Raw genomic sequence first — 26,486 nt, 5'->3', positions numbered from 1 at the left:
TAAAATAATCACGAGGGTGGTAAAGGCAAGGATAACAAGGGGCGGAAACCGGGGTTGAGTAAAATATTTTAAAGCCAAAGTTTAAACTTAAAGGAGTTTTCAACAAAATTTTAAGGGAGGACATAATTATATTGCAGCAAAAAAAAAATATGGTAACTTTTAATTAAAATTATCGTTTTTATATTTATTTATTTAAATAAATTTGTTTTAAAATTTATAATTTTGAGAGATTATGAAAGAATATAATCTTATTTTTCTTTTTTTGGCTATATATTTATATAGGTGTGCATTTGATTAAGAAAAATGTTTTGGGGTTAGTTATAGACTTATAGTGTCTTTTGAACGTAAGATTTTACAAAAGTATTTCAATCCATAAGAATAATAATATACATGATTTTTCATGACCATTATGCCAAATATACTATCATAATGATTGTATATATCATAGAATTATTAGGACCTTGACAGTCGCCTAGAGGGGGGTGGCGGTAAGGATGAATAACCCATGCACAAATTAAGCAAAAAGACTTTTCTCGACATATAACTTAATTAAAATAATACTTGCATATAAGAAAGATTAAAAAGACTAAAAGATATAGGTACACAGATTTATTTGGTTACAATCGGGGAGGTTGTTAATTCAAGACAGATGAAGTAACACTATTTTTTTTTTCAGGCGGAGAAGCCTCTTTACAATAATGAAAAGTACATAAAGACGAAGCTAAACAGAAAAGGAAGTGTGTATAAGTGTTGCTTGGATATTTCTTGTTCTTTTTAGCTTCTGGGAGCAGGGCTGTTTAATCCAAGGCAGATGAAGTCGTACTATTTTCTCCTTCAGGCGGAGAAACCTCTTTATAGCAATGAAAGCACAGAAAGACGAAGCTAAATAGAAAAGAAAGTGTGTACAAGTGTTGCTTGTATATTTCTTATTCTTCTTAGCTTCTGGGAGTAGGGCTGTTTATATACCCTTGCTCGGGGCGTCTGGAAGGGTTCCAGGCACCTGGAATGAGATAATATTTTATCCCCGACACAACGATACGTACCACGTTGAATTTGGCTAAAAATTGGATTATGGACGCTCGGAGTCCGGGCGGCCTGACCTGGTTCGGGCACTCCGAGAACCAGAAATCAACTTTTGCTAATTTTTGGTCCTGGTCTCTGCTCCAGTTCCGCTTGCATCGGTTCAGGACTTTTGCTCCGGCTTCGCTCGCTTGGGTGATTTTGGCCATCCGGAATATGACTCACCCGAACCCAACTTCCGACCTTCTCCTCGAGCAAGCTTCCGCTCCGGCTTCTCGTCCTTCCGAATCGTTGCGTGCTTCCTTCTCGTCCACTAACGTACTCTTCCACAGCTTTTCGTCCCTCGGACAGCTGCATCTTTTGTTCCTCGACCAATCTTCCGTTCCGGCTTCTCGTCCTTCTGAAACACCGCACGCTCCCTTCTCGTCTACCGATGTATTCTTCCACGGTACCTCGTCTCTCAAATGCACCAAGTCCGTCTGAGTTTGATAAAAATATTTCAATCCATAAGAATAATAATATATATGATTTTTGGAGTCCATTATGCCAAATATACTATCCTAACGATTGTATATATCATAGAATATCATAATGATTGAGTGTGTAACTAGAACTCGTGGAGCTTGTGAAGTTGATGGGATCAAGTTATGGAGATTGGGATCAAGACGAGATCATGGATTCAATAGCTTGGCTTGAATTAGGAGATGTGATAGAGAGGTGAGTCGTCTTGGTAATTCAATTTCCCTTATGAAATCCATGTTCAACAAAATGTTCACCTTTTAGTAATCTTTTGAGCCTTTTGATAGACATGATGCATACTGTAATTGGGGTGTAATCTATATATGTTAAACTACCTCCTCAAAATCCTTGGAATATCTCTTATTAACTATGCAAAATTTTCCTTAAAACTCATGGCAAGGCATAGCTGTAACATGCCCCCAAATTCTATAATGTGATGAGTTTGTCACCTAACTTTAAATATCTTTCTATTCCTGCACCTAATTCATTCATGCTCCTTGCAAGCTCTACTCGAGGATTAAATCTTATTTTTCCAATTAACTTTTTATTTGTTGGTTCTTTCATCTTCTCCTTAATCTAGTTAACAAAAATCTTGGCTCATATCCATAAATGCCTCTACCCTAGTAGGATGATCGGTCATTAGGGCTGTAAATAAGTCAAGTTAAATTTTCTGATGTTCAAGCTTATTTGATAAAGTAAATGAGCCAAATTTAAAATGAACCACGCCATTAAAATGATTGTTCAATTTTGACTTGTTTTCCTTTTCATGAACTTATGCTTGGTTTGAGGTTGGTTCATTTAGATGTTATGAAACTCTCAATTTAAGATTGTTTGAAACTTTTACATTTTAAATTTATTTGATTAGTTATTGAGTTTGATAATACAATTTATTTATTTTGAAAGTTTATTTATTTAGCAAGTTGATAAAAGTTTTATTGATAAACATAGTTTATGAATATTGTTCATAACGTTGTTCACGAATATTATTCACAGATGTTAACGAGCTGAACACGTATATATTCAAGCTTATTTATTTAGTTAAATGAATTGTTCAAATTTATTCATTTAAATGATCTTGTATAGATTAAAAGAATATAAATAAATTTTTATCAAAATGAATATCAAATTTGTTGATGAACTTTTGATTCATATATATCCCTATCGGTCATGCTTCTTTAGCTCGTTAGGCTTGTTTGGCCCACACAAACAATCTCAAATGATATTTCCTAATCAATTAGTCAAATTCGATCTATATGAAGCATTTATTAGTTGTGGCCCTAGTAAAGACAAATATCAGTTTTGGCCTCCTGATTCATTTTTCTTCTTCTTCTTCCTTTCTTTCTTGCCTACTTAAGTTCAAACCCTTTTGCATCAAAAAATTATAATTATCCTTCGAGCCTTCTATCACTCCAACTCTTGGTTTTAGCTGCTTCACCCTTTTTTTTTTGTTTTTTTGTAATTCCCAATTCTAAGAATACATGTTGCATATATTTTCGTATTCACCTGCTTCAAAACTTCGAATACCTGTTGCCTTCTGCCACTCCAAATCTCCTTGTTCAACCGGTCACATCGTCTAGTGGCCATGGCGCCCACAGACTTCGCTTTCTAGCTGTACTGTGCCTGGCTGGCAGTGCGTGGAAGATGCCTGCTTCTGTTCTCATGCCACTGTGATGACATTTAGGACCCTAAATTGTAGCAAAGTAGGAAGGAATTGAAGGTATATCACGGAGTTAGTCCATCGTCAAATGATTAAGAGAAAGAAGGAATATTTTTCCAAAAACATACACTTGTCATAAATTGATCTCTACTCCATTATAAAAACCGTCATCCTCTAATCAACTTGCCGCCTCCGTGAGGACTACATTTAGGACCACAAGGAACAATGATATAAACTATATATGAGACAGATGACATTGGACAGCACAAAGTATTGTAATTAACAAAGAGCATTCGTCCAAGGGATGAGCATCAGCTGGCCCAGCTCCGACAACACTCATGCATCATGCATGTGATACGATCCGCCTTGTTTGCACCGGCAAAATGGCCTAATTTTGTAGATTGCTCGGTACTTCTATTTAACGAGATTTATTAGAAAGTTGGATCCTGTCTTAGGAGAGAATAAAAAGTGAAATAAGGTTGATTAGATTTGGATTATGAAGGTTAATTACTGTTCGTTGACTACAAAAGAACTTTCCATCTTATGCAAAGAAAAAGTTGGGGGAGAGTTCTCAAAGGCGAGAAGGACATGTCGTCGTTGCTGCTGGACGGTCTTGCAGGCTTAAACTCGTAAGCACCACTGCACCAGCCTTCGGACCCCGGACCTGCTTAAGTAAAACTATAATTAACCAATAAGAAGATACCTTGGTAGGCGTTCAGACACACACAATTAAAGATTTCACCTGATTTCTCCCCCTCGTCGTATCCTCTGTCCCAAGCACGTACTTCGCCATTTTTGTGAAGTTCAGACGAACAGAATGATGCACCACCCTGAGAAGGCAGAGCAGTGTTTCGTTGTTTTTACCAATTCAATAAACAACTGGATTTCATTAAAACTAAATTGATATGGTGCATGAAGGTGGGTCTGATAAAGTCAGATAGTCAAAAGTCAAGGGGATGTGATAATCAAGGATAATCAGAAGTCAAGAGGATGTGATAGTCAAGGACAGTCAAAAGTTAATGAGACGTGGAAGTCAAGAACAGTCAGAAGTCAAAGGGACGTGACAGTCAGTAGTTAGGAGGGGAAAGGAGTTAGATCGCCTAACGTCATCAGCCACATAATTTCTGATCGGATACAGATGGATCAAGGTCCCAGATCTTAGACAAAAGATACAACATGAAGTAATATCTGACCTACCCCGACTGGTCGGGTTTCCTTAGCTTGGGCCGCATAGCCAGACCCGGTACTTTCAGTAAAATAACTCTCGGTCGGCCTTTAGCGATCCAAACGTAAAAGATGGGGCTCTCACCACAGCTCGTCCCCTTCATCAAGACTTGAGCCAGGTGGCACACTCGAACGATCATCCTGAGCTGTCCGTAGCTAAAATCGGGCGGGACAAAAAGCACTAGACGACAACAATGCCAGGGAATCGTAACATCCTGTTTAGGGAATAAGTGTCATACGTCAGGAAATATTCAAATAGTCTATTATCATCTGCGAATGGAACCTTCCTTCCACCAATAAGAAGCCGTCGTACACTTTCTCTCACCTACATATCCTGACACCTGACATTCTCTAACATGCAGGCTCTGAAGGTACGTATCATCATATAAAAAGGAAGGTTATCTCCCTTAGTTAGGCACGCGCACATACGCACTCATCTTCTACAGATCTTTTCTCCTTCGTATACTGTTCTTTTAGGGAAAAAGTACCTGACTTGAGCGTCGGAGGGCTTATGCCGGAGACTTTTTCCTTGGTTTCTGGTCTCTAACATTCCGTGTACTTGTCTGAGTGTGTGCAGAGTGTAAGTACTGCCAGTCTCATCACCACTGTCCTTGAGCTCCACGTGGAGGTTCACCTTCCTGGTGCACATACCCTAGGTGTGTCCAAGTCGCCTCTTCGTCAACACCGACACCATCTCAACTAGCATTCGTTTGACTTAGATTCCGGATATGATCAATTTGGCACCGTCTGTGGGAACTTCCTTCACCTGTTTTGGAGCGTGACGATGGAGGATACCGGAAAGATCAATGTCACCATGACAGCAGGAAAGTATGAACTGTTCAGGGAGGCCAAGAGGTGAGTGACTTTTGAAAAATACACCATTGCTTCACAACCACACAAGATGCTTGCAGTTTTGAAGGACCAGACTCACGTTTCCGACAAGGGGTCTAAGAGGAAATAACCCGAGACTTTCCCCTAGGCCTTTTATCTCAAGCCCTGCTTGGACTATTATAACAAGGGCCCAGACTATTATAATAAGAAAGAGCATCACCTGACCTCCACGGTCGAGAGTTCCTCGTCCAGAGATCTGAAGAAGGGGAAAGTTAGTCCTTTAGGAGGAGCCGAGGGAGTTGCGTGAGGAGCAAGTGCCCTTCTCTCTAAGGGTACTCGAGGAGAAACTACCGAAGGGGTACAAACCCCCATCTATTGGGGAATACGATGGTAGCAAGGACCCAGAGGATCATCTCCAAAAATTTCAGAACACTGCATTACTGTACCAATATAGCGACGCCATCAAGTGTCGAGTGTTCTTAAACACTCTGTCTGGCTTGGCACAGAAGTGGTTCGATGGATTGCCGAACGGATTCATCACATTTTTTCAAGACTTCAAGAATGCTTTCCTGCGCCATTTCGCTAGTAGAAGGAAGTATCAAAAGATAGACCACTATCTCTTCGCCCTCAAGCAAGGGTCTGCGGAACCCTTGAGAAGCTATATCAAACGCTTCAACCAGGTAGCACAAGACGTCCCGTCCGCTACCTTAGAGATCTTGATGAGCGCCATCTCCCACGATCTGGTGATGTTGGTTAGTCCTAGGAAGATCATACCGGTTCCACTGTACAAAAATTTTGTACAAATGTCGAACCTATCCTAATAACCTATTGTGTTCTTTAGAAATTAAATTCGGAATCACAAATAAAACTTAACATTATTGATTCCAAATTTAACTTATCTGTTCTTAATGGTTTAGATTTGGATCGCAAACGATGCTTAACATTATTGATCTAAATCCACCTATGTTATAAATTTAATTAAATATTAATTTCATAAATCGGCTTCCAGGTTAAACATGGCGCGACACTAGGCCTTCTTGGATATGGGAGCAACAACCACTTCCTAGACAAAGCCTTTCAATGAAATCTAATATTTAATTTCCTTATATAACCCTAGGTTTAACCAAAAGGAACAATCGAATCACAAATTTGAAAAATAAAAAAAAACACAAACTCGAATCACAAATTTGAAACCTAGAATTATATGCCTCTTGTGTTTGGAATTCATACAAAGAAAAACTAGTATGATGCAGAAAATAATTACTAGTTATACATTTCTTTGTATGCAATGTCCTTTTGATCTTCTACCGTATTCCTCTTCTTATCTCGGACGTTGTGTGGGCAACAATCTACTGACATGAGAACTACCCAAACCCTTCTTCCTCCTTGCAAGTTTCGGCCAAGCTCCTCTCCTTGAGATGAAGAATTTTGGCCACACCACCAAGCTCCAAGGGATGCTAGAAACAAAGCCTCCTTTCTCTTCTTCTCCTCCAAGCAAGATCCGCCCACCACCACAAAGCTCTAAGGGATGATGCCGTCGGCCACCAAAGAAGAAGAGAAGAGGAGAAGAACAAGGACTAGGGTCGACCACCACCAAGGAAGAGAGGGAGGAAAATAGAATAGAGTTGTCCCTCATGAAGGCACCCCTACCCCCTCTTTTATATTCCTTGGTCTTGGCAAATAAGGAAAAATTAAATAAAATCTTCCTTATTTTCTTTGTCATGAAAAGGAAAATTTAATTGATTAAAACCAATTTCCTTTTCTTAAATATCATGGCCGGCCACCTCATTTGTAATGCCCGAAAATTCTCAAACTTGCATTAGAATTATTCTGCGATTTTTCTGGAATTTTTAGATATTTTTCCGGAATTTTCCGAGTAGTGGAAGTAGCAAAACTAATAAAAAAGTAAAATGATTTAAGCGGGAATCGAACCCGGGACCTCTCGGGTCCGCTAAACCTTTAGTTAGCCTTAGTGACCGGTGAACCCAGCAGGGCCGTGCTGAAAGAGAAGGGAAACATTTATATTTATATTTGAGTTGGGCCTAGTTACCCACTTAACATAAATTAAAAACTTAAGTAGGTTTTGGTTTATAATTTGGTTCGGCAGCCCTCTCCTCACAAGCCTCACGCCACTTTTTCTCCAAAACCCTCACCGACGCCAACCCCTTCTGCTCTCCTTCTCTCGGCGCCACCTCAAGGGAGACCTAGGATTCTCTCCCTAGGGTCCCAAGGTCACTTTCCGGCGACGATTTCAGCACGAGGACGTTTCCCTCCGCGAGTAGAGCACGTGGACGCAAGCGAATCGTCGAGAAGTCGTCCCCACCGGAATTTCTAGCGATTAGATTTGTAAGAAATCTAGCATACGAGGTAAGAAACCCCTCACCTACAGTATAATAGCTTCCGTTTGAGTTTTTATGCTTTAGTTAGGAGGTATGCAGATTTTTATTGATATCTAGGGTGTGTTTAACTCTCTTCGCAGATTAGGGATTTAGTTGAGCACCTCTAGATGGGCCGGGCACGTTTTCCCTCTTCAGATAGGAGGTTGGACGTTGTCGGGTGCCTAGAGGTGGTCTCCCTAATAGGGAGAATAGTTAGAGTATCCTAGGTGTTCGATTAAAGGTCTAGCTCAGTAATAGACAGTTTAATTAACTTATTAAATGCACTAGGAGCATTTAAAACAGCAAATTAGTTTTATTTCTACTTATGTAGGACTACAGTCCAATAGGTGGGCTCCCATAGTCGCCTCTAGGTTCAGACAACCTAGTTCTAGGTTCAGATAACCTAGATTCAGCAAAATAAGTACATAGCATTCAGTATTTTACTTTCAGCAGTGGCACTGTACTGGATTAGATATCCACTCCCATAGTCGTCCCTAGGTTTAGCTAATCTAGTAAACCCTACTAGATTCGGAACTTGCAATCCCGGGTTTAGATAGGGATGCGCGCACAGCAAGTACAGTTGCCAGGGCCCCTTAGCAGCATGTTTAGTATTTTCACTTATTATATGTATAGCTTTTCAAATTCACAATCAGTTATGTGAGATCAGCTTAGTTTCAGTTTCAACATCAGTTTAACTCTTCCTTGTTGATACATTATGATAGCTTATGTTCAGTTCTTGATTGCTATGCTTGTATGAACACATGCCATGCCATGTTTAGCCTAGTCAGTATATTTCGAATAGCATGTTTTAAAAACCATATCTGCATCGTATGCATGTTTTTTGTGAGGTAGATGGTTTCTTACTAAGCTTTTTAGCTTACAGATGCTACTTTTCTTATACTGCAGATACAGGTAAAAGAAAAGTGGACTAGTGGAGACTGGAGGGCAATGCAGATCAAGATGTGTATGGAAGGAACCTGGAATAAAGATCCTAGGGATCTAGTTTTATTTTACTACGCATTAGAACTTGTAGCAAGTCTAGTTATTAAAGTCTTGTTCTCTTTTCTCTTATGCTTCGCATTCTAGTATGGTTAATGGTATGAACTAGTGAACATGCATTATATTATGTCTTGAATGTTGCCCAATGTATGATAGAATAGTTATTAGTATATGTTAGAGTGGTTGCAGGTGGTTTTGGCACGACAAAGTGTCGAAATCAGCATCTTTGATTTCGTATCAGGAAATCAGACGCTGGATCGGTCTGCCGACCGATCCAGTAGCGTACCAGGCTTCCGGATCGGTCAGCCGACCGATCCAGACAGATACAGTATGCTACTGTATCCTCCTGGATCGGTCAGCCGACCGATCCAGCACGATACAGTAGCATTCCAGGGGTTTCGGGTGCCTGGATCGGTCGGCCGACCGATCCAGCCACACCTGGATCGGTCTGCCGACCGATCCAGCCACACATGGATCGGTCTGCTCGACCGATCCAGTTGGGAACCGAATGCCCCATAGCTTCGATCGATCTGCGGATCGATCGGCAGGTCTGTAGTTAGTTGGGAAGTTTAGTTTCTAGTCCCTAGCTCAGTTGGGATGTTCAGTTTCCCCTCTTTAGCATATGTACATTAGCAAAGAAGGTCTTTAGACCTTTCTTAGTAATTGTATCCGTCATTAGTAGAGTAAAATTTTAATTAGCCCAGCTTTCCGCACAGCATATAGACAGCAGTAATTGTAGCGACCGGCCTTACAGCCAGTACCCAGAAGGTGGGTCGTTACAGAGTGGTATCAGAGCCAAGTTCCATACTTCCTACACACACATCAGCATTGAACCTACAGCTTCCAAGTAAGAATACCTCTACTTAATTTATGCTCCTCATTTTGTTATTACAGTTCATGTTTATATGCCTACTGCTTGTTAGTATGTGTTAGTTTTTAAACATGATATCAGTAGTTATATAACTGCGATTACATTAGTTATGTTATGTTCTCTATGTCTTTAGAAATGACATGAGGACGCCCAGCTAGAAGGGCACTAGCTACTGAGCCCCAGCAAGAGGCAGGCAGTTCAGTGCCTCCTCCCGACCTTACATCATTAGTGGCTCAGTTATAGCAGCAGCTAGCTGAACAGCAACAGGAAATAGCCACCTTAAAGGCTAATCAGCAGAATACCCCCACAGTCACCCCGGAACCGAATCTGACAACTCCAGAAGTCTTAGAGGTTCCACCAGCTCAGCCTACAGCGCCAACGCCAGCAGCTGAGCCAAGAAAGGAAGCCTATCTGATCCAGTGGCAGCGAGTCAAGCCAGAGAACTTCTCAGGCACTAGTGAACCATGGGATGCACAAGCCTGGTTCAAAACACTGGAGAGCACGATGGAGCTTCTGGACTGGCCAGAACACGAGAAGGTGAAGTGTGCCTCCTTCTGCCTGACAGGAGACGCACGCATGTGGTGGGAAAGAATTAGAACGAAGCACCCAGTGAACCAGATGTCATGGGCTGACTTCGAGAGGGAATTCTTCGAGGAGTTCTTTCACATACGGTTCACAAACTGCCACTACGACGAGTTCACCGAGTTTCGTCAGGGCAACCTTTCAGTTGAGGAAGCCGTGAAGAAATTCAACAGGTTGGCTCGTCTATGCCCAGAGCTAGTCAGCACAGAGAAGGAACGAATCCGGTTGATGCTCAAGATGCTGAGGCCAGAGATAGCAATGAACGTGGCTGGTGGCATACATAGGCCACAAACCACAGAGGAGTTAGTGAGCAGTGCCTTGACCACAGAGCATTACCAGAACAGCAGAAGCAGGTCTCCTCAGAGTCCAAAGGCCAAGGAAACCCTCACACTCAAAAACAGCAAGGCCACAGCTCTAACTGGAAAGGGAACTCCAACAGTAAGCGCAAATCAGGGAGTGACCCAAAGGGAGGACCATCTAGCAAGCGACCCAGTTATCCAAAGTGTGCTACTTATGGGAAATTTCACCCAGGGGTTTGTCGCAAGGGCACACGAGGATGCTTTGAATGTGGACAAGAAGGGAACATGGCCAAGCAGTGCCCGAACAAGACCGGTCTTCCTCAGCCATAGCAGATTCAGTATGCAGGCCAGCCAGCTCAGTTATATCAGATGCATGCCGCTCTAGAAGGTCCACTTATCAGCCAGGGCAGATTAGAAGCCCCTCTAGCTATGGCGAATGCGAGGATCTACTCACTCACCAGAGAGGACGTAGCCAATGCCTCGACAGTTGTCACATGTCAGATTAGCATTTTTCAGTATAGTGCTACTGTTCTTTTTGATACTGGGGCAACCCATTCATATATAGCCAGGATGTTCTCCGAAAAATTAGAAATACCCTCAGAGGTACTCAGTGGTCAGTTTTTGACGGCACTACCTTCAGGAGAGATCATGGCATCCACGCACTGGCTCAGAGCAGTGCCGGTCATTATAGCAGACAGGGAACTCTTCTGTGATCTGATCCTGCTGGAAATGACTGACTAAGACGTCATCCTTGGAATGGACTTCCTGATCAGATACGATGCTTCCATAGAGTGCCGTAACAGAAAGTCGTATTCCAACCCGAAGCAGAAGCACAGTTCGAGTATATCGGAGAACCAAAGAGGAAAGCCAGAAAATTTCTCTCAGCTATGAAAGCACGGAGGTTGATGGATTCGGGATGTACGGGGTACTTAGCACATGTAGTCAATACCAGCCAGGACAAGGACCAACAGCTAGCAGGGGTCCGAGTTGTATGTGACTACCCAGCAGTCTTCCCTGAGGAGTTACCAGGCCTAGCACCAGTCAGGGAGATTGAATTTGAGATAGAGCTCTTCCCCGGCACCAATCCTATTTCCAAAGCGCCATATCGCATGGGTCCAGCAGAACTGAAGGAACTTCAGGAGCAGCTACAGGAGCTGCTTGACAAGGGCTTCATACGCCCTAGTCACTCACCATGGGGAGCGCCTGTACTGTTCGTGAAGAAGAAGGATGGAAGCATGCGGCTATGCATAGACTACAGTCTTGAATCGAGTCACGATCAAGAACAGGTATCCTCTTCCCAGAATAGATGACCTGTTCGACCAGTTAAAGGGAGCAGCAGTGTTCTCTAAGATTGACCTCAGATCAGGATATCACCAAGTCAGAGTCAAGGAGGGTGATATACCGAAGACAGCATTTAGGACCAGATACGGACATTACGAGTTCGTAGTCATGCCCTTTGGCGTGACCAATGCTCCAGCTACATTCATGGATCTCATGAACAGAGTATTCAGGGAGTATTTAGATAAGTTTATTATTGTGTTTATCGATGACATTCTTATCTACTCAGGAACTCAGGAAGAACATGCAGAGCACCTGAAGACAGTACTACAGACACTTCAGCAGAATCAGCTATATGCCAAGTTCACGAAATGTGAATTCTGGCTTGATCAGGTGTCTTTCTTAGGTCACATCATCTCAAAGGATGGTGTCATGGTAGACCCCAGCAAAATAGAAGCAGTAAGTAACTGGAAGAGACCGAAGAACGCCAGTGAGATCAGAAGCTTTCTGGGATTAGCAGGTTATTACAGAAAGTTTGTAGAGGATTTCTCCAGGATAGCCTCCCCACTGACAGCTCTTACCAGAAAGAACAGGAAATTTCAGTGGACAGAGGACTGCGAGAACAGCTTCAGCGAGCTAAAAAGAAGATTAACCAGTGCTCCCATTTTGGCTCTACCAGACAACACCAGCAGCTTTGACATCTATAGTGATGCCTCTAAGTTGGGACTAGGAGCAGTATTGATGAAAAACGGCAAGGTGATCGCCTATGCCTCCAGACAACTCAAGGATTATGAGAAGAATTACCCTACTCATGACCTTGAGCTTGCAGCAGTAGTGTTCGCTCTCAAAATTTGGAGACATTACTTATATGGAGCTCAGTGCAGAGTGTATACAGATCATCAGAGTCTGAAGTACTTCTTCACTCAGAAGTATCTGAACATGCGACAGTGCAGATGGCTTGAGCTAGTCAAAGACTACGATATAGATATCCTCTACTATCCAGGGAAAGCCAATAAGGTAGCCGACGCACTTAGCCGAAAATCCAGTGCTACCTTATTATCCCTTACAGCCATGTCACCGCCCCTCCAGAAAGAGATCGTAGATTTCGGTCTAGAACTCATCGTTGGACAGCTCTCTGCTATGACCTTAGAGTCTACCTTGCTTGGTGATATTCAGTCAGCTCAGGAGCAGGACCCTGGAATTCAGAAAATCAAGCAAGGGCTAGCAGAATCAGAAAGTAGAGAATTCAGAGTGTCCAATAGCGGGGTGTTGTATTTTGGTGACAGACTCTGTGTTCCAGGTCAGGAGGAGCTACGGAGACAAATTTTAGATGAGGCTCACAAGACTCCCTATGCGATGCATCTAGGTTCCACCAAAATGTACCAAGACCTGAAGAACCATTTTTGGTGGCCCGGGATGAAGCGAGACATCGCCAGATACGTTAGCATCTGCCTCACCTGTCAGAGGGTCAAGGCAGAACACCAGCGACCAGGAGGAGTTCTGCAGCCTATACAGATTCCAGAATGGAAGTGGGAGGATATCTCTATGGACTTCATAGTGGGACTGCCCAGAACCACGAATGGTTTTGACGCCATCTGGGTAATAGTCGACAGGTTGACTAAATCAGCTCACTTCTTAGCTATCAAGATATCCTACTCCATGGAGAAGCTAGCTCAGTTGTATCTCCAAGAGATCGTCAGACTACATGGAGTCCCACGAACCATCATTTCGGACAAAGACAGCAGATTCACATCACACTTCTGGGAGTGTGTACAGTCAGCGTTGGGCACTAAGTTAAAGTTCAGCACAGCATTCCATCCTCAGACAGATGGTCAGACGGAGCGAGTGAATCAAGTACTCGAAGATATGCTCCGAGCGTGTGCCCTAGACTTCAAGGGAAGTTGGTGCAAATATCTGAGTTTAGCAGAATTTGCATACAACAACAGCTATCAGGCCACTATCGGCATGGCACCTTACGAGGCTCTCTACGGGCGGAGGTGTAGATCTCCAATCTGCTGGTATGAGGGTGGTGAATAGAAAGAACTAGAGCTTCAGACAGATCTAGTAGCCGATACCACAGCAGCCATACAGCAGATCCGCCAGAAGATAGAGGCATCTCAGAGCCGCCAGAAGAGCTATGCTGATACGCGGCGCAGACCCTTAGAGTTTTCAGTTGGGGATTCAGTGTTCCTCAGAGTGGCTCCCATGAAGGGAGTAATGCGTTTTGGGAAAAAGGGCAAACTAAGTCCCAGATATGTGGGACCATACCTTATCAGCAGAAGAGTGGGCAAGGTAGCATATGAGCTAGAGCTACCCCAGGAAATGTCAGCTGTCCACAACGTATTTCATGTCTTTATGCTGAAGAAGCATACCCCAGATGCCACACAGGTGATTGAGCCCCAGTCGGTACAGATCCGTGAGGACCTAAGCTATGATAGTCGGCCTATTCAGATAATAGACCGAGCAGTTAAGAAATTGCGGAACAAGGAAGTACCATTAGTCAAAGTCATTTGGCACAGTCACACAGCAGAAGAGGCAACTTGGGAGACAGAAGCCAGCATGAGACAGAAGTACCCAGAATTGTTCTAAGTTCGAGGATGAACTTTTTATAAGGTATGGGGGATTGTAATGCCCGAAAATTCTCAAACTTGCATTAGAATTATTCTGCGATTTTTTTGGAATTTTTAGATATTTTTCCGGAATTTTCCGAGTAGCGGAAGTAGCAAAACTAATAGAAAAGTAAAATGGTTTAAGCGGGAATCGAATCCGGGACCTCTCGGGTCCGCTAAACCTTTAGTTAGCCTTAGTGACCGGTGAACCCAGCAGGGCCGTGCTGAAAGAGAAGGGAAACATTTATATTTATATTTGAGTTGGGCCTAGTTACCCACTTAACATAAATTAAAAACTTAAGTAGGTTTTGGTTTATAATTTGGTTCGGCAGCCCTCTCCTCACAAGCCTCACGCCACTTTTTCTCCAAAACCCTCACCGACGCCAACCCCTTCTTCTCTCCTTCTCTCGGCGCCACCTCAAGGGAGACCTAGGATTCTCTCCCTAGGGCCCCAAGCTCACTTTCCGGCGATGATTTCAGCACGAGGACGTTTCCCTCCGCGAGTAGAGCACGTGGACGCGAGCGAATCATCGAGAAGTCGTCCCCACCGGAATTTCTAGCGATTAGATTTGTAAGAAATCTAGCATACGAGGTAAGAAACCCCTCACCTGCAGTATAATAGCTTCCGTTTGAGTTTTTATGCTTTAGTTAGGAGGTATGCAGATTTTTATTGATATCTAGGGTGTGTTTAACTCTCTTTGCAGATTAGGGATTTAGTTGAGCACCTCTAGATGGGCCGGGCACGTTTTCCCTCTTCAGATAGGAGGTTGAACATTGTCGGGTGCCTAGAGGTGGTCTCCCTAATAGGGAGAAGAGTTAGAGTATCCTAGGTGTTCGATTAAAGGTCTAGCTCAGTAATAGACAGTTTAATTAACTTATTAAATGCACTAGGAGCATTTAAAACAGCAAATTAGTTTTATTTCTACTTATGTAGGACTACAGTCCAATGGGTGGGCTCCCACAGTCGCCTCTAGGTTCAGACAACCTAGTTCTAGGTTCAGATAACCTAGATTCAGCAAAATAAGTACATAGCATTCAGTATTTTACTTTCAGCAGTGACACTGTACTGGATTAGATATCCACTGGACTGGACTCCCATAGTCGTCCCTAGGTTTAGCTAACCTAGTAAACCCTACTAGATTCGGAACTTGCAATCCCGGGTTTAGATAGGGATGCGCACACAGCAAGTACAGTTGCCAGGGCCCCTTAGCAGCATGTTTAGTATTTTCACTTATTATATGTATAGCTTTTCAAATTCACAATCAGTTATGTGAGATCAGCTTAGTTTCAGTTTCAACTTCAGTTTAGCTCTTCCTTGTTGATACATTATGATAGCTTATGTTCAGTTCTTGATTGCTATGCTTGTATGAACACATGCCATGCCATGTTTAGCCTAGTCAGTATATTTCGAATAGCATGTTTTAAAAACCATATCTGCATCGTGTGCATATTTTTTGTGAGGTAGATGGTTTCTTACTAAGCTTTTTAGCTTACAGATGCTACTTTTCTTATACTGCAGATACAGGTAAAAGAAAAGTGGACTAGTGGAGGCTGGAGGGCAATGCAGATCAAGATGTGTGTGGAAGGAACCTGGAATAAAGATCCTAGGGATCTAGTTTTATTTTACTACGCATTAGAACTTGTAGCAAGTCTAGTTATTAAAGTCTTGTTCTCTTTTCTCTTATGCTTCGCATTCTAGTATGGTTAATGGTATGAACTAGTGAACATGCATTATATTATGTCTTGAATGTTGCCCAATGTATGATAGAATAGTTATTAGTATATGTTAGAGTGGTTGCAGGTGGTTTTGGCACGACAAAGTGTCGAAATCAGCATCTCTGATTTCGTATCAGGAAATCAGACGCTGGATCGGTCTGCCGACCGATCCAGTAGCGTACCAGGCTTCTGGATCGGTCAGCCGACCGATCCAGACAGATACAGTATGCTACTGTATCCTCCTGGATCGGTCAGCCGACCGATCTAACACGATACAGTAGCGTTCCAGGGGTTTCAGGTGCCTGGATCGGTCGGCCGACCGATCCAGCCACACCTGGATCGGTCTGCCGACCGATCCAGCCACACATGGATCGGTCTGCTCGACCGATCCAGTTGGGAACCGAATGCCCCATAGCTTCGATCGATCTGCGGATCGATCGGCAGGTCTGTAGTTAGTTGGGAAGTTTAGTTTCTAGTCCTTAGCTCAGTTGGGATGTTCAGTTTCCCCTCTTTAGCATATGTACATTAGCAAAGAAGGTCTTTAGACCTTTCTTAGTAATTGTATCCGTCATTAGTAGAGTAAAATTTTAATTAGCCCAGCTTTCCGCACAACATATAGACAGCAGTAATTGTAGCGACCGGCCTTACAGCCAGTACCCAGAAGGTGGGTCGTTACATCATTGCTCCAAGCAAGGAAAGTTTTAACACAAAATTAAAATTTCCTAATTTGTTTCCGAAATTTTTAAAATAAAAATTTCTCTAATAATTTTTCCCTTCATGGTTGGTTATAAAAGGAATTTTATAAATTAAAATCTCTCTATTAAAACATGTGGATGATTTCCAAAAAGAAAAGTTATATTTTAAAATTAAAATATTCCTCTTAATCTACAAATAAGGAAAGATATCAAATCTTTTCTTAATATTTTGTAGAAACTTATAAAAGGAAAATTTATAATTTTAAAACTCTCTTTTAAATCATGAATATGGTTACAAAAAATGAAAGTTTTATCAAAATTAAAATATTCCTTTTAATCTACAAATAAGGAAAGATATCAAATCTTTTCTTAATCTTTTTGTAGAAGGAATGACTTATAATTTTAAACTCTCTTTTAAAACTATGGAATCCACATAAGAAAAATTTTAAAAAATTAAAATCCTTTTAATTTGATATGGCCGACCACACCAAGCTTGGGTTCAAGCTAGGGCCGACCACACAACTTGGCTCATCCTATTTGCTTGGCCGACCCAAGCTTTGGTTCCAAGCTTACTTGGCCGACCACCTTAGGATGAGTATAAAGGTGGATATAGGTGGGTATAATACTTTATAAATAAGAGGCTACGATAGAGACCGAGAGGAGGAATTGGTTTTGGCCTCCCGATGAAATTAAGCTTCCCGTGTTCACCCCGAACACCTAACTTAATTTCATCAATAATAATTCATACCACTAAAGAATTATTATTGAACTACCGCACCAATCCCAAATTATATTTTTGGGCTCCTTCTTATTATGAGTATGTTAGTCTCCCTGTGTTTAAGATGTCGAATGTCAACTAATTAATTGAGTTACTGACAACTCACTTTAATTAATATCTTAGTCCAAGAGTAGTACCACTCAACCTTATCGTCATGTCAGACTAAGTCCACCTGCAGGGTTTAATATGACAATCCTTATGAGCTCCTCTAGGGGACATTATCAACCTAGATTAATATGACACAGTTTCCTTCTATAATCAACAACACACACTATAAGTAATATCACTTCCCAACTTATCGGGCCTTTTGATTTATCGAGCTAAATCTCACCCTTTGATAAATTAAAAAAATAAATACTAAATATATGTGCTTGTTATTATATTATGATTAAGAGCACACACTTCCATAATAACTAAGGTCTTGCTCTTTTATTAAGTCAGTATAAAAAGAACTTACCTTAAATGGTCCTACTCAATACACTTAGAGTGTACTAGTGTTATTTATTAGTCAAGATAAACCAATACCTAATTACACTACGACTATTCCAATGGTTTATTCCTTTCCATCTTAGTCGTGAGCAACTGTTTATAATTTATAAAGAACTGATAACATTATCTTCTGTGTGTGACACCATACACCATGTTATCTACAATATAAATTAATTGAGCAACTACACTTAGCATATAAATGTAGACATTTGACCAATATGGTTCTTATTTCTAAAATAAATGGTTACAAAAGCTAGGCTTTTAGTGTATACTCTAACAATCTCCCACTTATACTAAAAGACTAAGCTGCCATATCTGCTGCCATACATCTGATTCCTATCCCCTCCACATGTCGATCAAAAGCTTTCATCGGAAGGGCCTTAGTGAAAGGATCTGCCAGGTTATCTGCTGATGTAATCTTGGCGACAACAACTTCTCCTCGCTTGACGATATCTCGTATCAGGTGGTACTTGTGCTGTATATGTTTACTCGTCTTATGGGCTCGTGGTTCCTTCGAGTTTGCAACTACACCGCTATTATCACAATAAATTGTGATGATTTTGGGTAAACCAGGAATCACATCTAAGTCCATTAGGAAGTTCCTAAGCCAAACAACTTCTTTGGCTGTCTCAGAGGCTGCCACATACTCTGTTTCCATGGTTGAGTTTGAAACGCATTTATGCTTAACACTCCTCCATGTAATGGCTCCACCTCCTAAAGTAAACACATAGCTTGATGTAGACTTACTATTATCCCTATCTGATTGGAAATCTGAATCCGTGTAACCCACAGGAAGTATATCATCTACTTAGTAAACTAGCATATAATTTCTAGTCCTTCTCAGGTACTTCAATACATGCTTTATAGAAGTCCAATGTCCTTGTCTAGGGTTACTTTGATATATGCTAACCATGCTCACGACAAAATAGATATTTGGTCTCGTACACAGCATTGCATACATTAGGCTTCCCACAACCGAAGCATAAGGAACTGCCTTCATGTCCTCTATCTCCTTTGATGTCTTCGGAGACATCTCTTTAGATAAAGCTACTCCATGCCTAAAAGGTAAGAAACCTTTCTTGGAGTTTTGCATGCTAAAACGAGCAAGGATTGTATCTATATATGAAGCTTGAGATAGGCACAACATCCTTTCCTTGCGATCTCTTATGACTTTGATCCCAAGAATGTGTGCACATTCTCCTAAGTCCTTCATATCGAATTGTTTGGACAACCATACCCTTACGTTCGATAACACCTTGACATTGTTGCTAATTAACAAAATGTCATCTACGTATAGTACAAGAAATACCACCACGTTTCCATTACACTTCTTGTATACAGAAGACTCATCCCGACACTGAATAAATCCATATGACTGGATTACTTCGTTAAACCAGATGTTCCAAGATCTTGAAGCTTGCTTTAGTCCATAAATGGACCGATTGAGCTTGCACACTAGATGCTCTTTGCCTTTTTCAATGAATCCCTCTGGTTGCTTCATATGGATATTTTCTTCAAGACTTCTGTTAAGGAAAGCTGTCTTGACATCCATTTGCCAAACCTCATAATCCATATGAGCGACAATAGATAAGAGTATCTGGATAGACTTAAGCATGGCTACCGGTGAAAAAGTTTCCTCATAATCGATTCCCTCTTTCTGAGTATACCCTTTCGCAACAAGCCTTGCTTTAAAGGTTTTTACCTTCCCGTCTGTCCCTTTTTTCCTTTTGTAGATCCACTTGCATCCAACGGCTTTTACACCATTTGGTAGTTCTACAAGCTCCCAGACTTTATTAGAATACATAGATTCTATTTCAGAATTCATCGCCTTTTGCCAAGATACTGCATCTTTATCTTGGAGTGCTTCGTCATATGTCCGTGGATCAAGTTCATGTTTACCCGGGATCAAGTCCGAAGACTCTCTCAAAAACATGAATCTCTCAGGTTGCCTTACAACCCTCCCAGTACGACGAGGCACTGTCTATAACTGTACATCATTTGTGACACATGTTGCAATTTCTTGTGGTACTTCATCTTGTACTGTTGGTACTAAAGTAGACGTGTCCTCTCTAATTTCTTCTAGAACAATTTCACTTATGGGCTTATGGTTCATTACATAATCTTCTTATAAAAATCGAGCATTGGTGCTAACAATGATCTTCTGTTTTTTAGGATTATAAAACAAACCATCTTTCATTCCCTTAGGATATCCCACAAACAGACAAACTTCTGTACGTGATTCCAACTTGTCAGTATCTCCCTTCAGCACATGTGCTGGACTACCCCATATCCGGATATGACTCAGACTAGGCTTACGCCTATTCCACAATTCTATGGGAGTAGAAGGAACTGTTTTAGAAGGTACCATATTCAGAATGTACACTGCTATTTCTAAAGCATATCCCCAAAACGAATTTGGTAATTCTGAATAACTCATCATCGATCTAACCATTTCCTTAAGAGTCTTATTCCTTCTTTCTGCCACACCATTCTGTTGGGGTGTACCATGTGCAGACAATTGGGATTGGATCCCGGCTTTTGATAAGTAATTCCTAAACTCTCCAAAGAGGTATTCGCCACCATGGTCAGATCGTAGTGTCTTGATACTTTTACCAAGATGTTTCTCCACATCAACTCTATATTCTTTGAACTTATCAAAGCATTCAGACTTGTGGTGCATCAAGTAAATGTATCCGTATCTTGAATAATCGTCTATGAAAGAAATAAAATATTTATAACCACCTCTTTCCTGGATAGACATAGGACCGCACAAAACAGAATGAACCAGTTCTAACACATCTTTGGCTCTATACCCCTTGACCTTAAAAGGTCTCTTGGTCATTTTACCTTCTAAGCAGGATTCACATGTTGGAAAATTTTTCAACACTAATGAACCCAAGAGTCCATCGACTATAAGTCTTTGAATCCTACTTAAGTTAATATGACCAAGCCTTAGATGCCAAAGATATGTTTGGTTCATCTCCGAAGGGTCCTTTCTCTTATTTGAATTAGAAGATGTGTTATTAATTTCCATTTGTTGCTTTGTAGGAGAAATTAGATTTAAAGTATATAAATTACCAACCAATGCACCAGAACTAGGGCTGCAAACGAATCGAGCCGGCTCGCGAGTTTTTCGAGCCGGCTCGAAAAATATTCGATTCGTATTCGAGCCGAACTCGAACATGTTCGAACTTTTTTTCGAGCCGAACTCGAATCCAAATTATATTGTTCGAGCCGCTCGCGAGCCGCTCACGAGCCTTAATATTTATTAATATAAGTTAAATATATATTAAATAAATAAATTTCGAGCCTTTCGAACCTATTTTCGAGTAATAATTCGAATAGTTCGCGAACATGTTCGAATATTTCGAGCCGAATTCGAACCCGAACCCTAATTCGAACCGAACTCGAACCAAACATTTTAAAATTTTCGAGCTTCGAATCGAGCTCGAACTCGAATATACCTATTTCGAGCCGAATTCGAGCCTTAAATTTTTCAGCATATTCGGCTCGATTCGATTCGTTTGCACCCCTAACCAGAACAGATAATAACTCTATTTCTCTTTATAACCACATTGTTATTAAAAGAAACAAAATATCCATCCAAATACAGTTTAGAAACTGAAATTAAATTCTTTCTGAAACTGGGTACATAAAGATAATTTCTTAAAACCAAACTTCTATTTCTATCAAAAGATAAGTAGACGTCTCCCACTGCAACAACCGCCACCTTAGTAGCATTGCCCATGTAGATTGTTATTTCTCCTTCAAATAGTCGTCGGGTTTCTTGGAACCCCTGCAAAGAGTTCAGACATGATCAGTGGCTCTCGTATCTACACACCAGGTGCTGATAGATAACACCGCTAAACATGTTTCAACTACTAGAGAATGAGATATACCTTTATTGTTCTCTTTCCTATGAGGACAGTCTGCCTTCCAATGTCCTGACTGCTTGCAGATGAAGCACTTGCCCTTCGGCTTCTTCATTCCAGCTTTTGGTCTTGTACCTAGAGGTTTATTCACCTTCTTTACTGAGATAGCCTATTTCTTCTTCTTCTTGCCTTTCGACTTAGAAGTAGAACCATTTTTAGCATAGTGAATCTGAGAACTGTGACGAAATATACCTTCTGCTGCCTGTAGTTTTGTCAGAAGTTCCGCCAACGTATACTCTCTTTTGTTCATGTTATAGTTCAGGCGGAACTGCTCAAAACTTTTGGGTAGCGTTTGGAGAATAATATCGACCTGGGTTTCTCCATCGATTTCACCTCCAAGGATCTGTATTTCGTTAAGATAAACCATCATCTTAAGGATATAATCCCTTACGGGTGTCCCCTCTGACATGGTGACTGTTATTAATTTTCTCATTGCCTCTTGCCTAGCAGTCCGACTCTGGTGTCCGAAGAGTTCTTTGAGATTGTTCATTATATCATAAGCCGTTGGTAAGTCCTGATGCTGATGTTGCAATACATTTGACATCGAAGTCAAAATGTAATATCGTGCTATCTCATCTGTCTTTACCCATTTCTTATGATACTCAATCTCCTCTTCACTAGAATCACTATTAGGTGCATCAGGGCAGACCTCTGCCAGTACAAACTTATAGCTTTCAGCAGTTATGACAATATTTAGGTTTGTTTTCCAATCTATGTAGTTTGGACCAGTAAGTTTGTTCTCTTTCAGTATAATGGTCAGTGGGTTGAAAGTCATCCTAAGAATCACAAAATAAACATTGGTCAAGACTGTAAATTTAAAATAATATTGATTCCTCAAATAATACTATTTAAATTTACCAACACCTCTAAACATCGGGAATCTTGCATACCACGTTAGTGTGGACGCATACAAATTCAATATGTGTAAGAGGAGGTTTTATCCATTAATTTTATTATCTTGTCATCCTAACTTTATGACAAATAAAATTAATAGTTGGTATCCCTTTGGTCACACAAATAATAGCAGTGACTCCGTTGGGGAGGATACTATTAAATATGTCTAAGTGTATACCATTACTTGATACTAAGTCCATTAAATAGAATTGTGCCCTTCAGTTGGAGAAGATCACACACATCCTAAATAATTTCCTATAACCATCCATAAAGGAAGTTTGATCTAGTGATCTGCAAACAAACTCATCCATTGTGGAGGGAGGCACTCAGAGCCAACACGCAAGCTTGTTGCATCACTTACAAACCAGTAATGAAGACCATGGAATTAATATACTTAATCCCTCTCCCACTTAGTTATTTAATGTGAGGAATTTTAACCTAGCAAACATACATCACGCACATAACAGTAAATAAAAGCAATAAATATGGAAATTAATTTTTCAACTATTATGGTCTTTTCCATCACTATCCTTCGCGTGCTACCTACCCTAGGGTTCATGTCGTCGGGTCCATCGAGCTTCCTTTTCCACTGCGCCTCTGGTCCTCAAATAGCACCACGCCTCGCAAGGATATGATTCACGATAAAAATAAAAATTTTACATATATCGATCCTATATTCCATAAGGAAATGCACATCATACCTAGATCGAACATAAATGTAAAATCCTAGGGCTAATACAGCTCCTGCTGTAATAGTTAAATACAATCATGCACACACAATAATATATCCTTGACATGTCCAAGGGTCCAATCACACACAATAACTATAAGCCATAATAGTTGGAGCCTGCAACCACAGAGTTAGCATATCCTACTATTATCCTGCCTAAATTATGTATGACATGTGCATAATTAAACTGAAAACCAAACACACAAAGGTAAACCCTAACTCTGATACCAATTGTTGGTTAGTCCTAGGATGATCGTACTAGTTCCACTATACAAAAATTTTGTACAAGTGTCAAACCTATCCTAATAACCTATTGTGTTCTTTAGAAATTAAATTTGGAATCGCAAATGGAACTTAACATTATTGATTCAAAATTTAACTTATCTGTTCTTAATGGTTTAGACTTGGATCGCAAACAATGCTTAACATTATTGATCCAAATCCACCTATGTTATAAATTCAATTAAATATTAATTTCAGAAATCAGCGAGGCACTAGGCCTTCTTGGATATGGGAGCAACCACCACTTCCTAGACAAAGCCTTTCAATGAAATCTAATATTTAATTTCCTTATATAACCCTAGGTTTAACCAAAAGGAACAATCAAATCACAAATTCAAAAAATAAAAAAAAAAATACAAACTCAAATCACAAATTCGAAACCTAGAATTATATGCCTCTTATGTTTGGAATTCATACAAAGAAAAACTAGTATGATGCGGAAAACAATTACTAGTTATACCTTTCTTTGTATGCAATGACCTCTTGATCTTCTACCGTATTCCTCTTCTTATCTCGGACGTTGTGTGTGCAACAATCTACTGAGATGAGAACTACCCAAACCCTTCTTCTTCCTCCTTGCAAGTTTCGGCCAAGCTCCTCTCCTTGAGATGAAGAATTTTGGCCACACCACCAAGCTCCAAGGGATGCTAGAAACAAAGCCTCCTTTCTCTCCTTCTCCTCCAAGCAAGATCCGGCCACCACCACAAAGCTCCAAGGGATGATGCTGCCGGCCACCAAAGAAGAAGAGAAGAGGAGAAGAACAAGGACTAGGGCCGGCCACCACCAAGGAAGAGAGGGAGGAAAATAGAATAGAGTTGCCCCTCATGAAGGCACACCTACCCCCTCTTTTATATTCCTTGGTCTTGGAAAATAAGGAAAAATTAAATAAAATCTTCCTTATTTTCTTTGTCATGAAAAGGAAAATTTAATTGATTAAAACCAATTTCCCTTTCTTAATTATCATGGTCGGCCACCTCATTGCTCCAAGCAAGGAAAGTTTTAACACAAAATTAAAACTTCCTAATTTGTTTCTAGAAATTTTAAAATAAAAATTTCTATAATAATTTTTCCCTTTATGGTTGGTTATAAAAGGAATTTTATAAATTAAAATCTCTCTATTAAAACATGTGGATGATTTCCAAAAAGAAAAGTTATATTTTAAAATTAAAATCTTTTTCTCATTCTACAAATAAGGAAAGATATCAAATCTTTTCTTAATCTTTTGTAGAAACTTATAAAAGGAAAATTTATACTTTTAAAACTCTCTTTTAAATCATGAACATGGTTACAAAAAAGGAAAGTTTTCTCAAAATTAAAATATTCCTTTTAATCTACAAATAAGGAAAGATATCAAATCTTTTCTTAATCTTTTTATAGAAGGAATGACTTATAATTTTATACTCTCTTTTAAAACCATGGAATCAACGTTTTTTTAAAAATTAAAATCCTTTTAATTTGATGTGGCCGGCCACACCAAGCTTGGGTTCAAGCTAGGGCCAGCCACACAACTTGGCTCATCCTATTTGCTTGGTCGGCCCAAGCTTTGGTTCCAAGTTTGCTTGGTTGGCCACCTTAGGATGGGTATAAAGGTGGGTATAATACTTTATAAATAAGAGGCTACGATAGGCACCGAGAGGAGGAATTGGTTTTGGTCTCTCGATGAAATTAAACTTTCCGTGTTCACCCCGAGCACCTAACTTAATTTTATCAATAATAATTCATACCACTAAAGAATTATTATTGAACTACCGCACCAATCCCAAATTATATTTTTGGGCTCCTTCTTATTATGAGTATGTTAGTCTCCCTGTGTTTAAGATGTCGAATGTCAACTAATTAATTGAGTTACTGACAACTCACTTTAATTAATATCTTAGTCCAAGAGTAGTACCACTCAACCTTATCGTCATGTCAGACTAAGTCCACCTGCAGAGTTTAACATGACAATCCTTATGAGCTCCTCTTGGGGACATTATCAACCTAGATTAAAAGGACACAGTTTCCTTCTATAATCAACAACACACACTATAAGTAATATCATTTCCCAACTTATCGAGACTTTTGATTTATCGAGCTAAATATCATCTTTTGATAAATTAAAGAAATAAATACTAAATATATGTGCTTGTTATTATATTATGATTAAGAGCACACACTTCCATAATAACTAAGGTCTTATTTTTTTATTAAGTCAGTATAAAAAGAACTTATCTTAAATGGTCCTACTCAATACACTTAGAGTGTACTAGTGTTATTTATTAGTCAAGATAAACCAATACCTAATTACACTACGACTATTCCAATGGTTTATTCCTTTCCATCTTAGTCGTGAGCAACTGTTTATAATTTATAAAGAACTGATAACATTATCTTCTATGTGTGATACCACACGCCATATTATCTACAATATAAATTAATTGAGCAACTACACTTAGCATATAAATGTAGACATTTGACTAATGTGATTCTTATTTCTAAAATAAATATTTGCAAAAGCTAGGCTTTTAGTATACACTCTAACAGGTGGAGGGGGAGTTCTTCTGGGCCCTCATTCGAGAGCCAGTAAAGAATTTTGATGTGGCGCTAGGGAAGACAGTCAGCTACATCAATATAGAAGAAGTCCAGGCGGCTCGGCGGAAAGCAGACAAGGCACCTGCTCCTGCCAACAAATCGAAGAAAAAGTCGCCCCAACCTCCAGCTTGA

General features: G+C 40.3%; 1 protein-coding gene across 1 annotated transcript; it reads left to right on the top strand.

Annotated features, from left to right (window-relative positions):
* The first annotated feature begins 5,204 nt into the window (after positions 1 to 5,204).
* LOC122055176 lies at positions 5,205 to 26,486 on the top strand. Its single transcript, XM_042616556.1, has 3 exons — positions 5,205 to 5,275; positions 5,706 to 6,003; positions 26,307 to 26,486. Exons 1-3 carry the CDS (start codon positions 5,205 to 5,207, stop codon positions 26,484 to 26,486), a joined length of 549 nt encoding a protein of 182 aa, XP_042472490.1.

The sequence above is a fragment of the Zingiber officinale genome, chromosome 3B, assembly GCF_018446385.1.
Source record: "Zingiber officinale cultivar Zhangliang chromosome 3B, Zo_v1.1, whole genome shotgun sequence".
In the NCBI taxonomy this organism is placed as follows: domain Eukaryota; kingdom Viridiplantae; phylum Streptophyta; class Magnoliopsida; order Zingiberales; family Zingiberaceae; genus Zingiber; species Zingiber officinale.
Note: the sequence above shows the minus strand (reverse complement) of the source record. Positions and strands in the feature narration are given on the sequence as shown.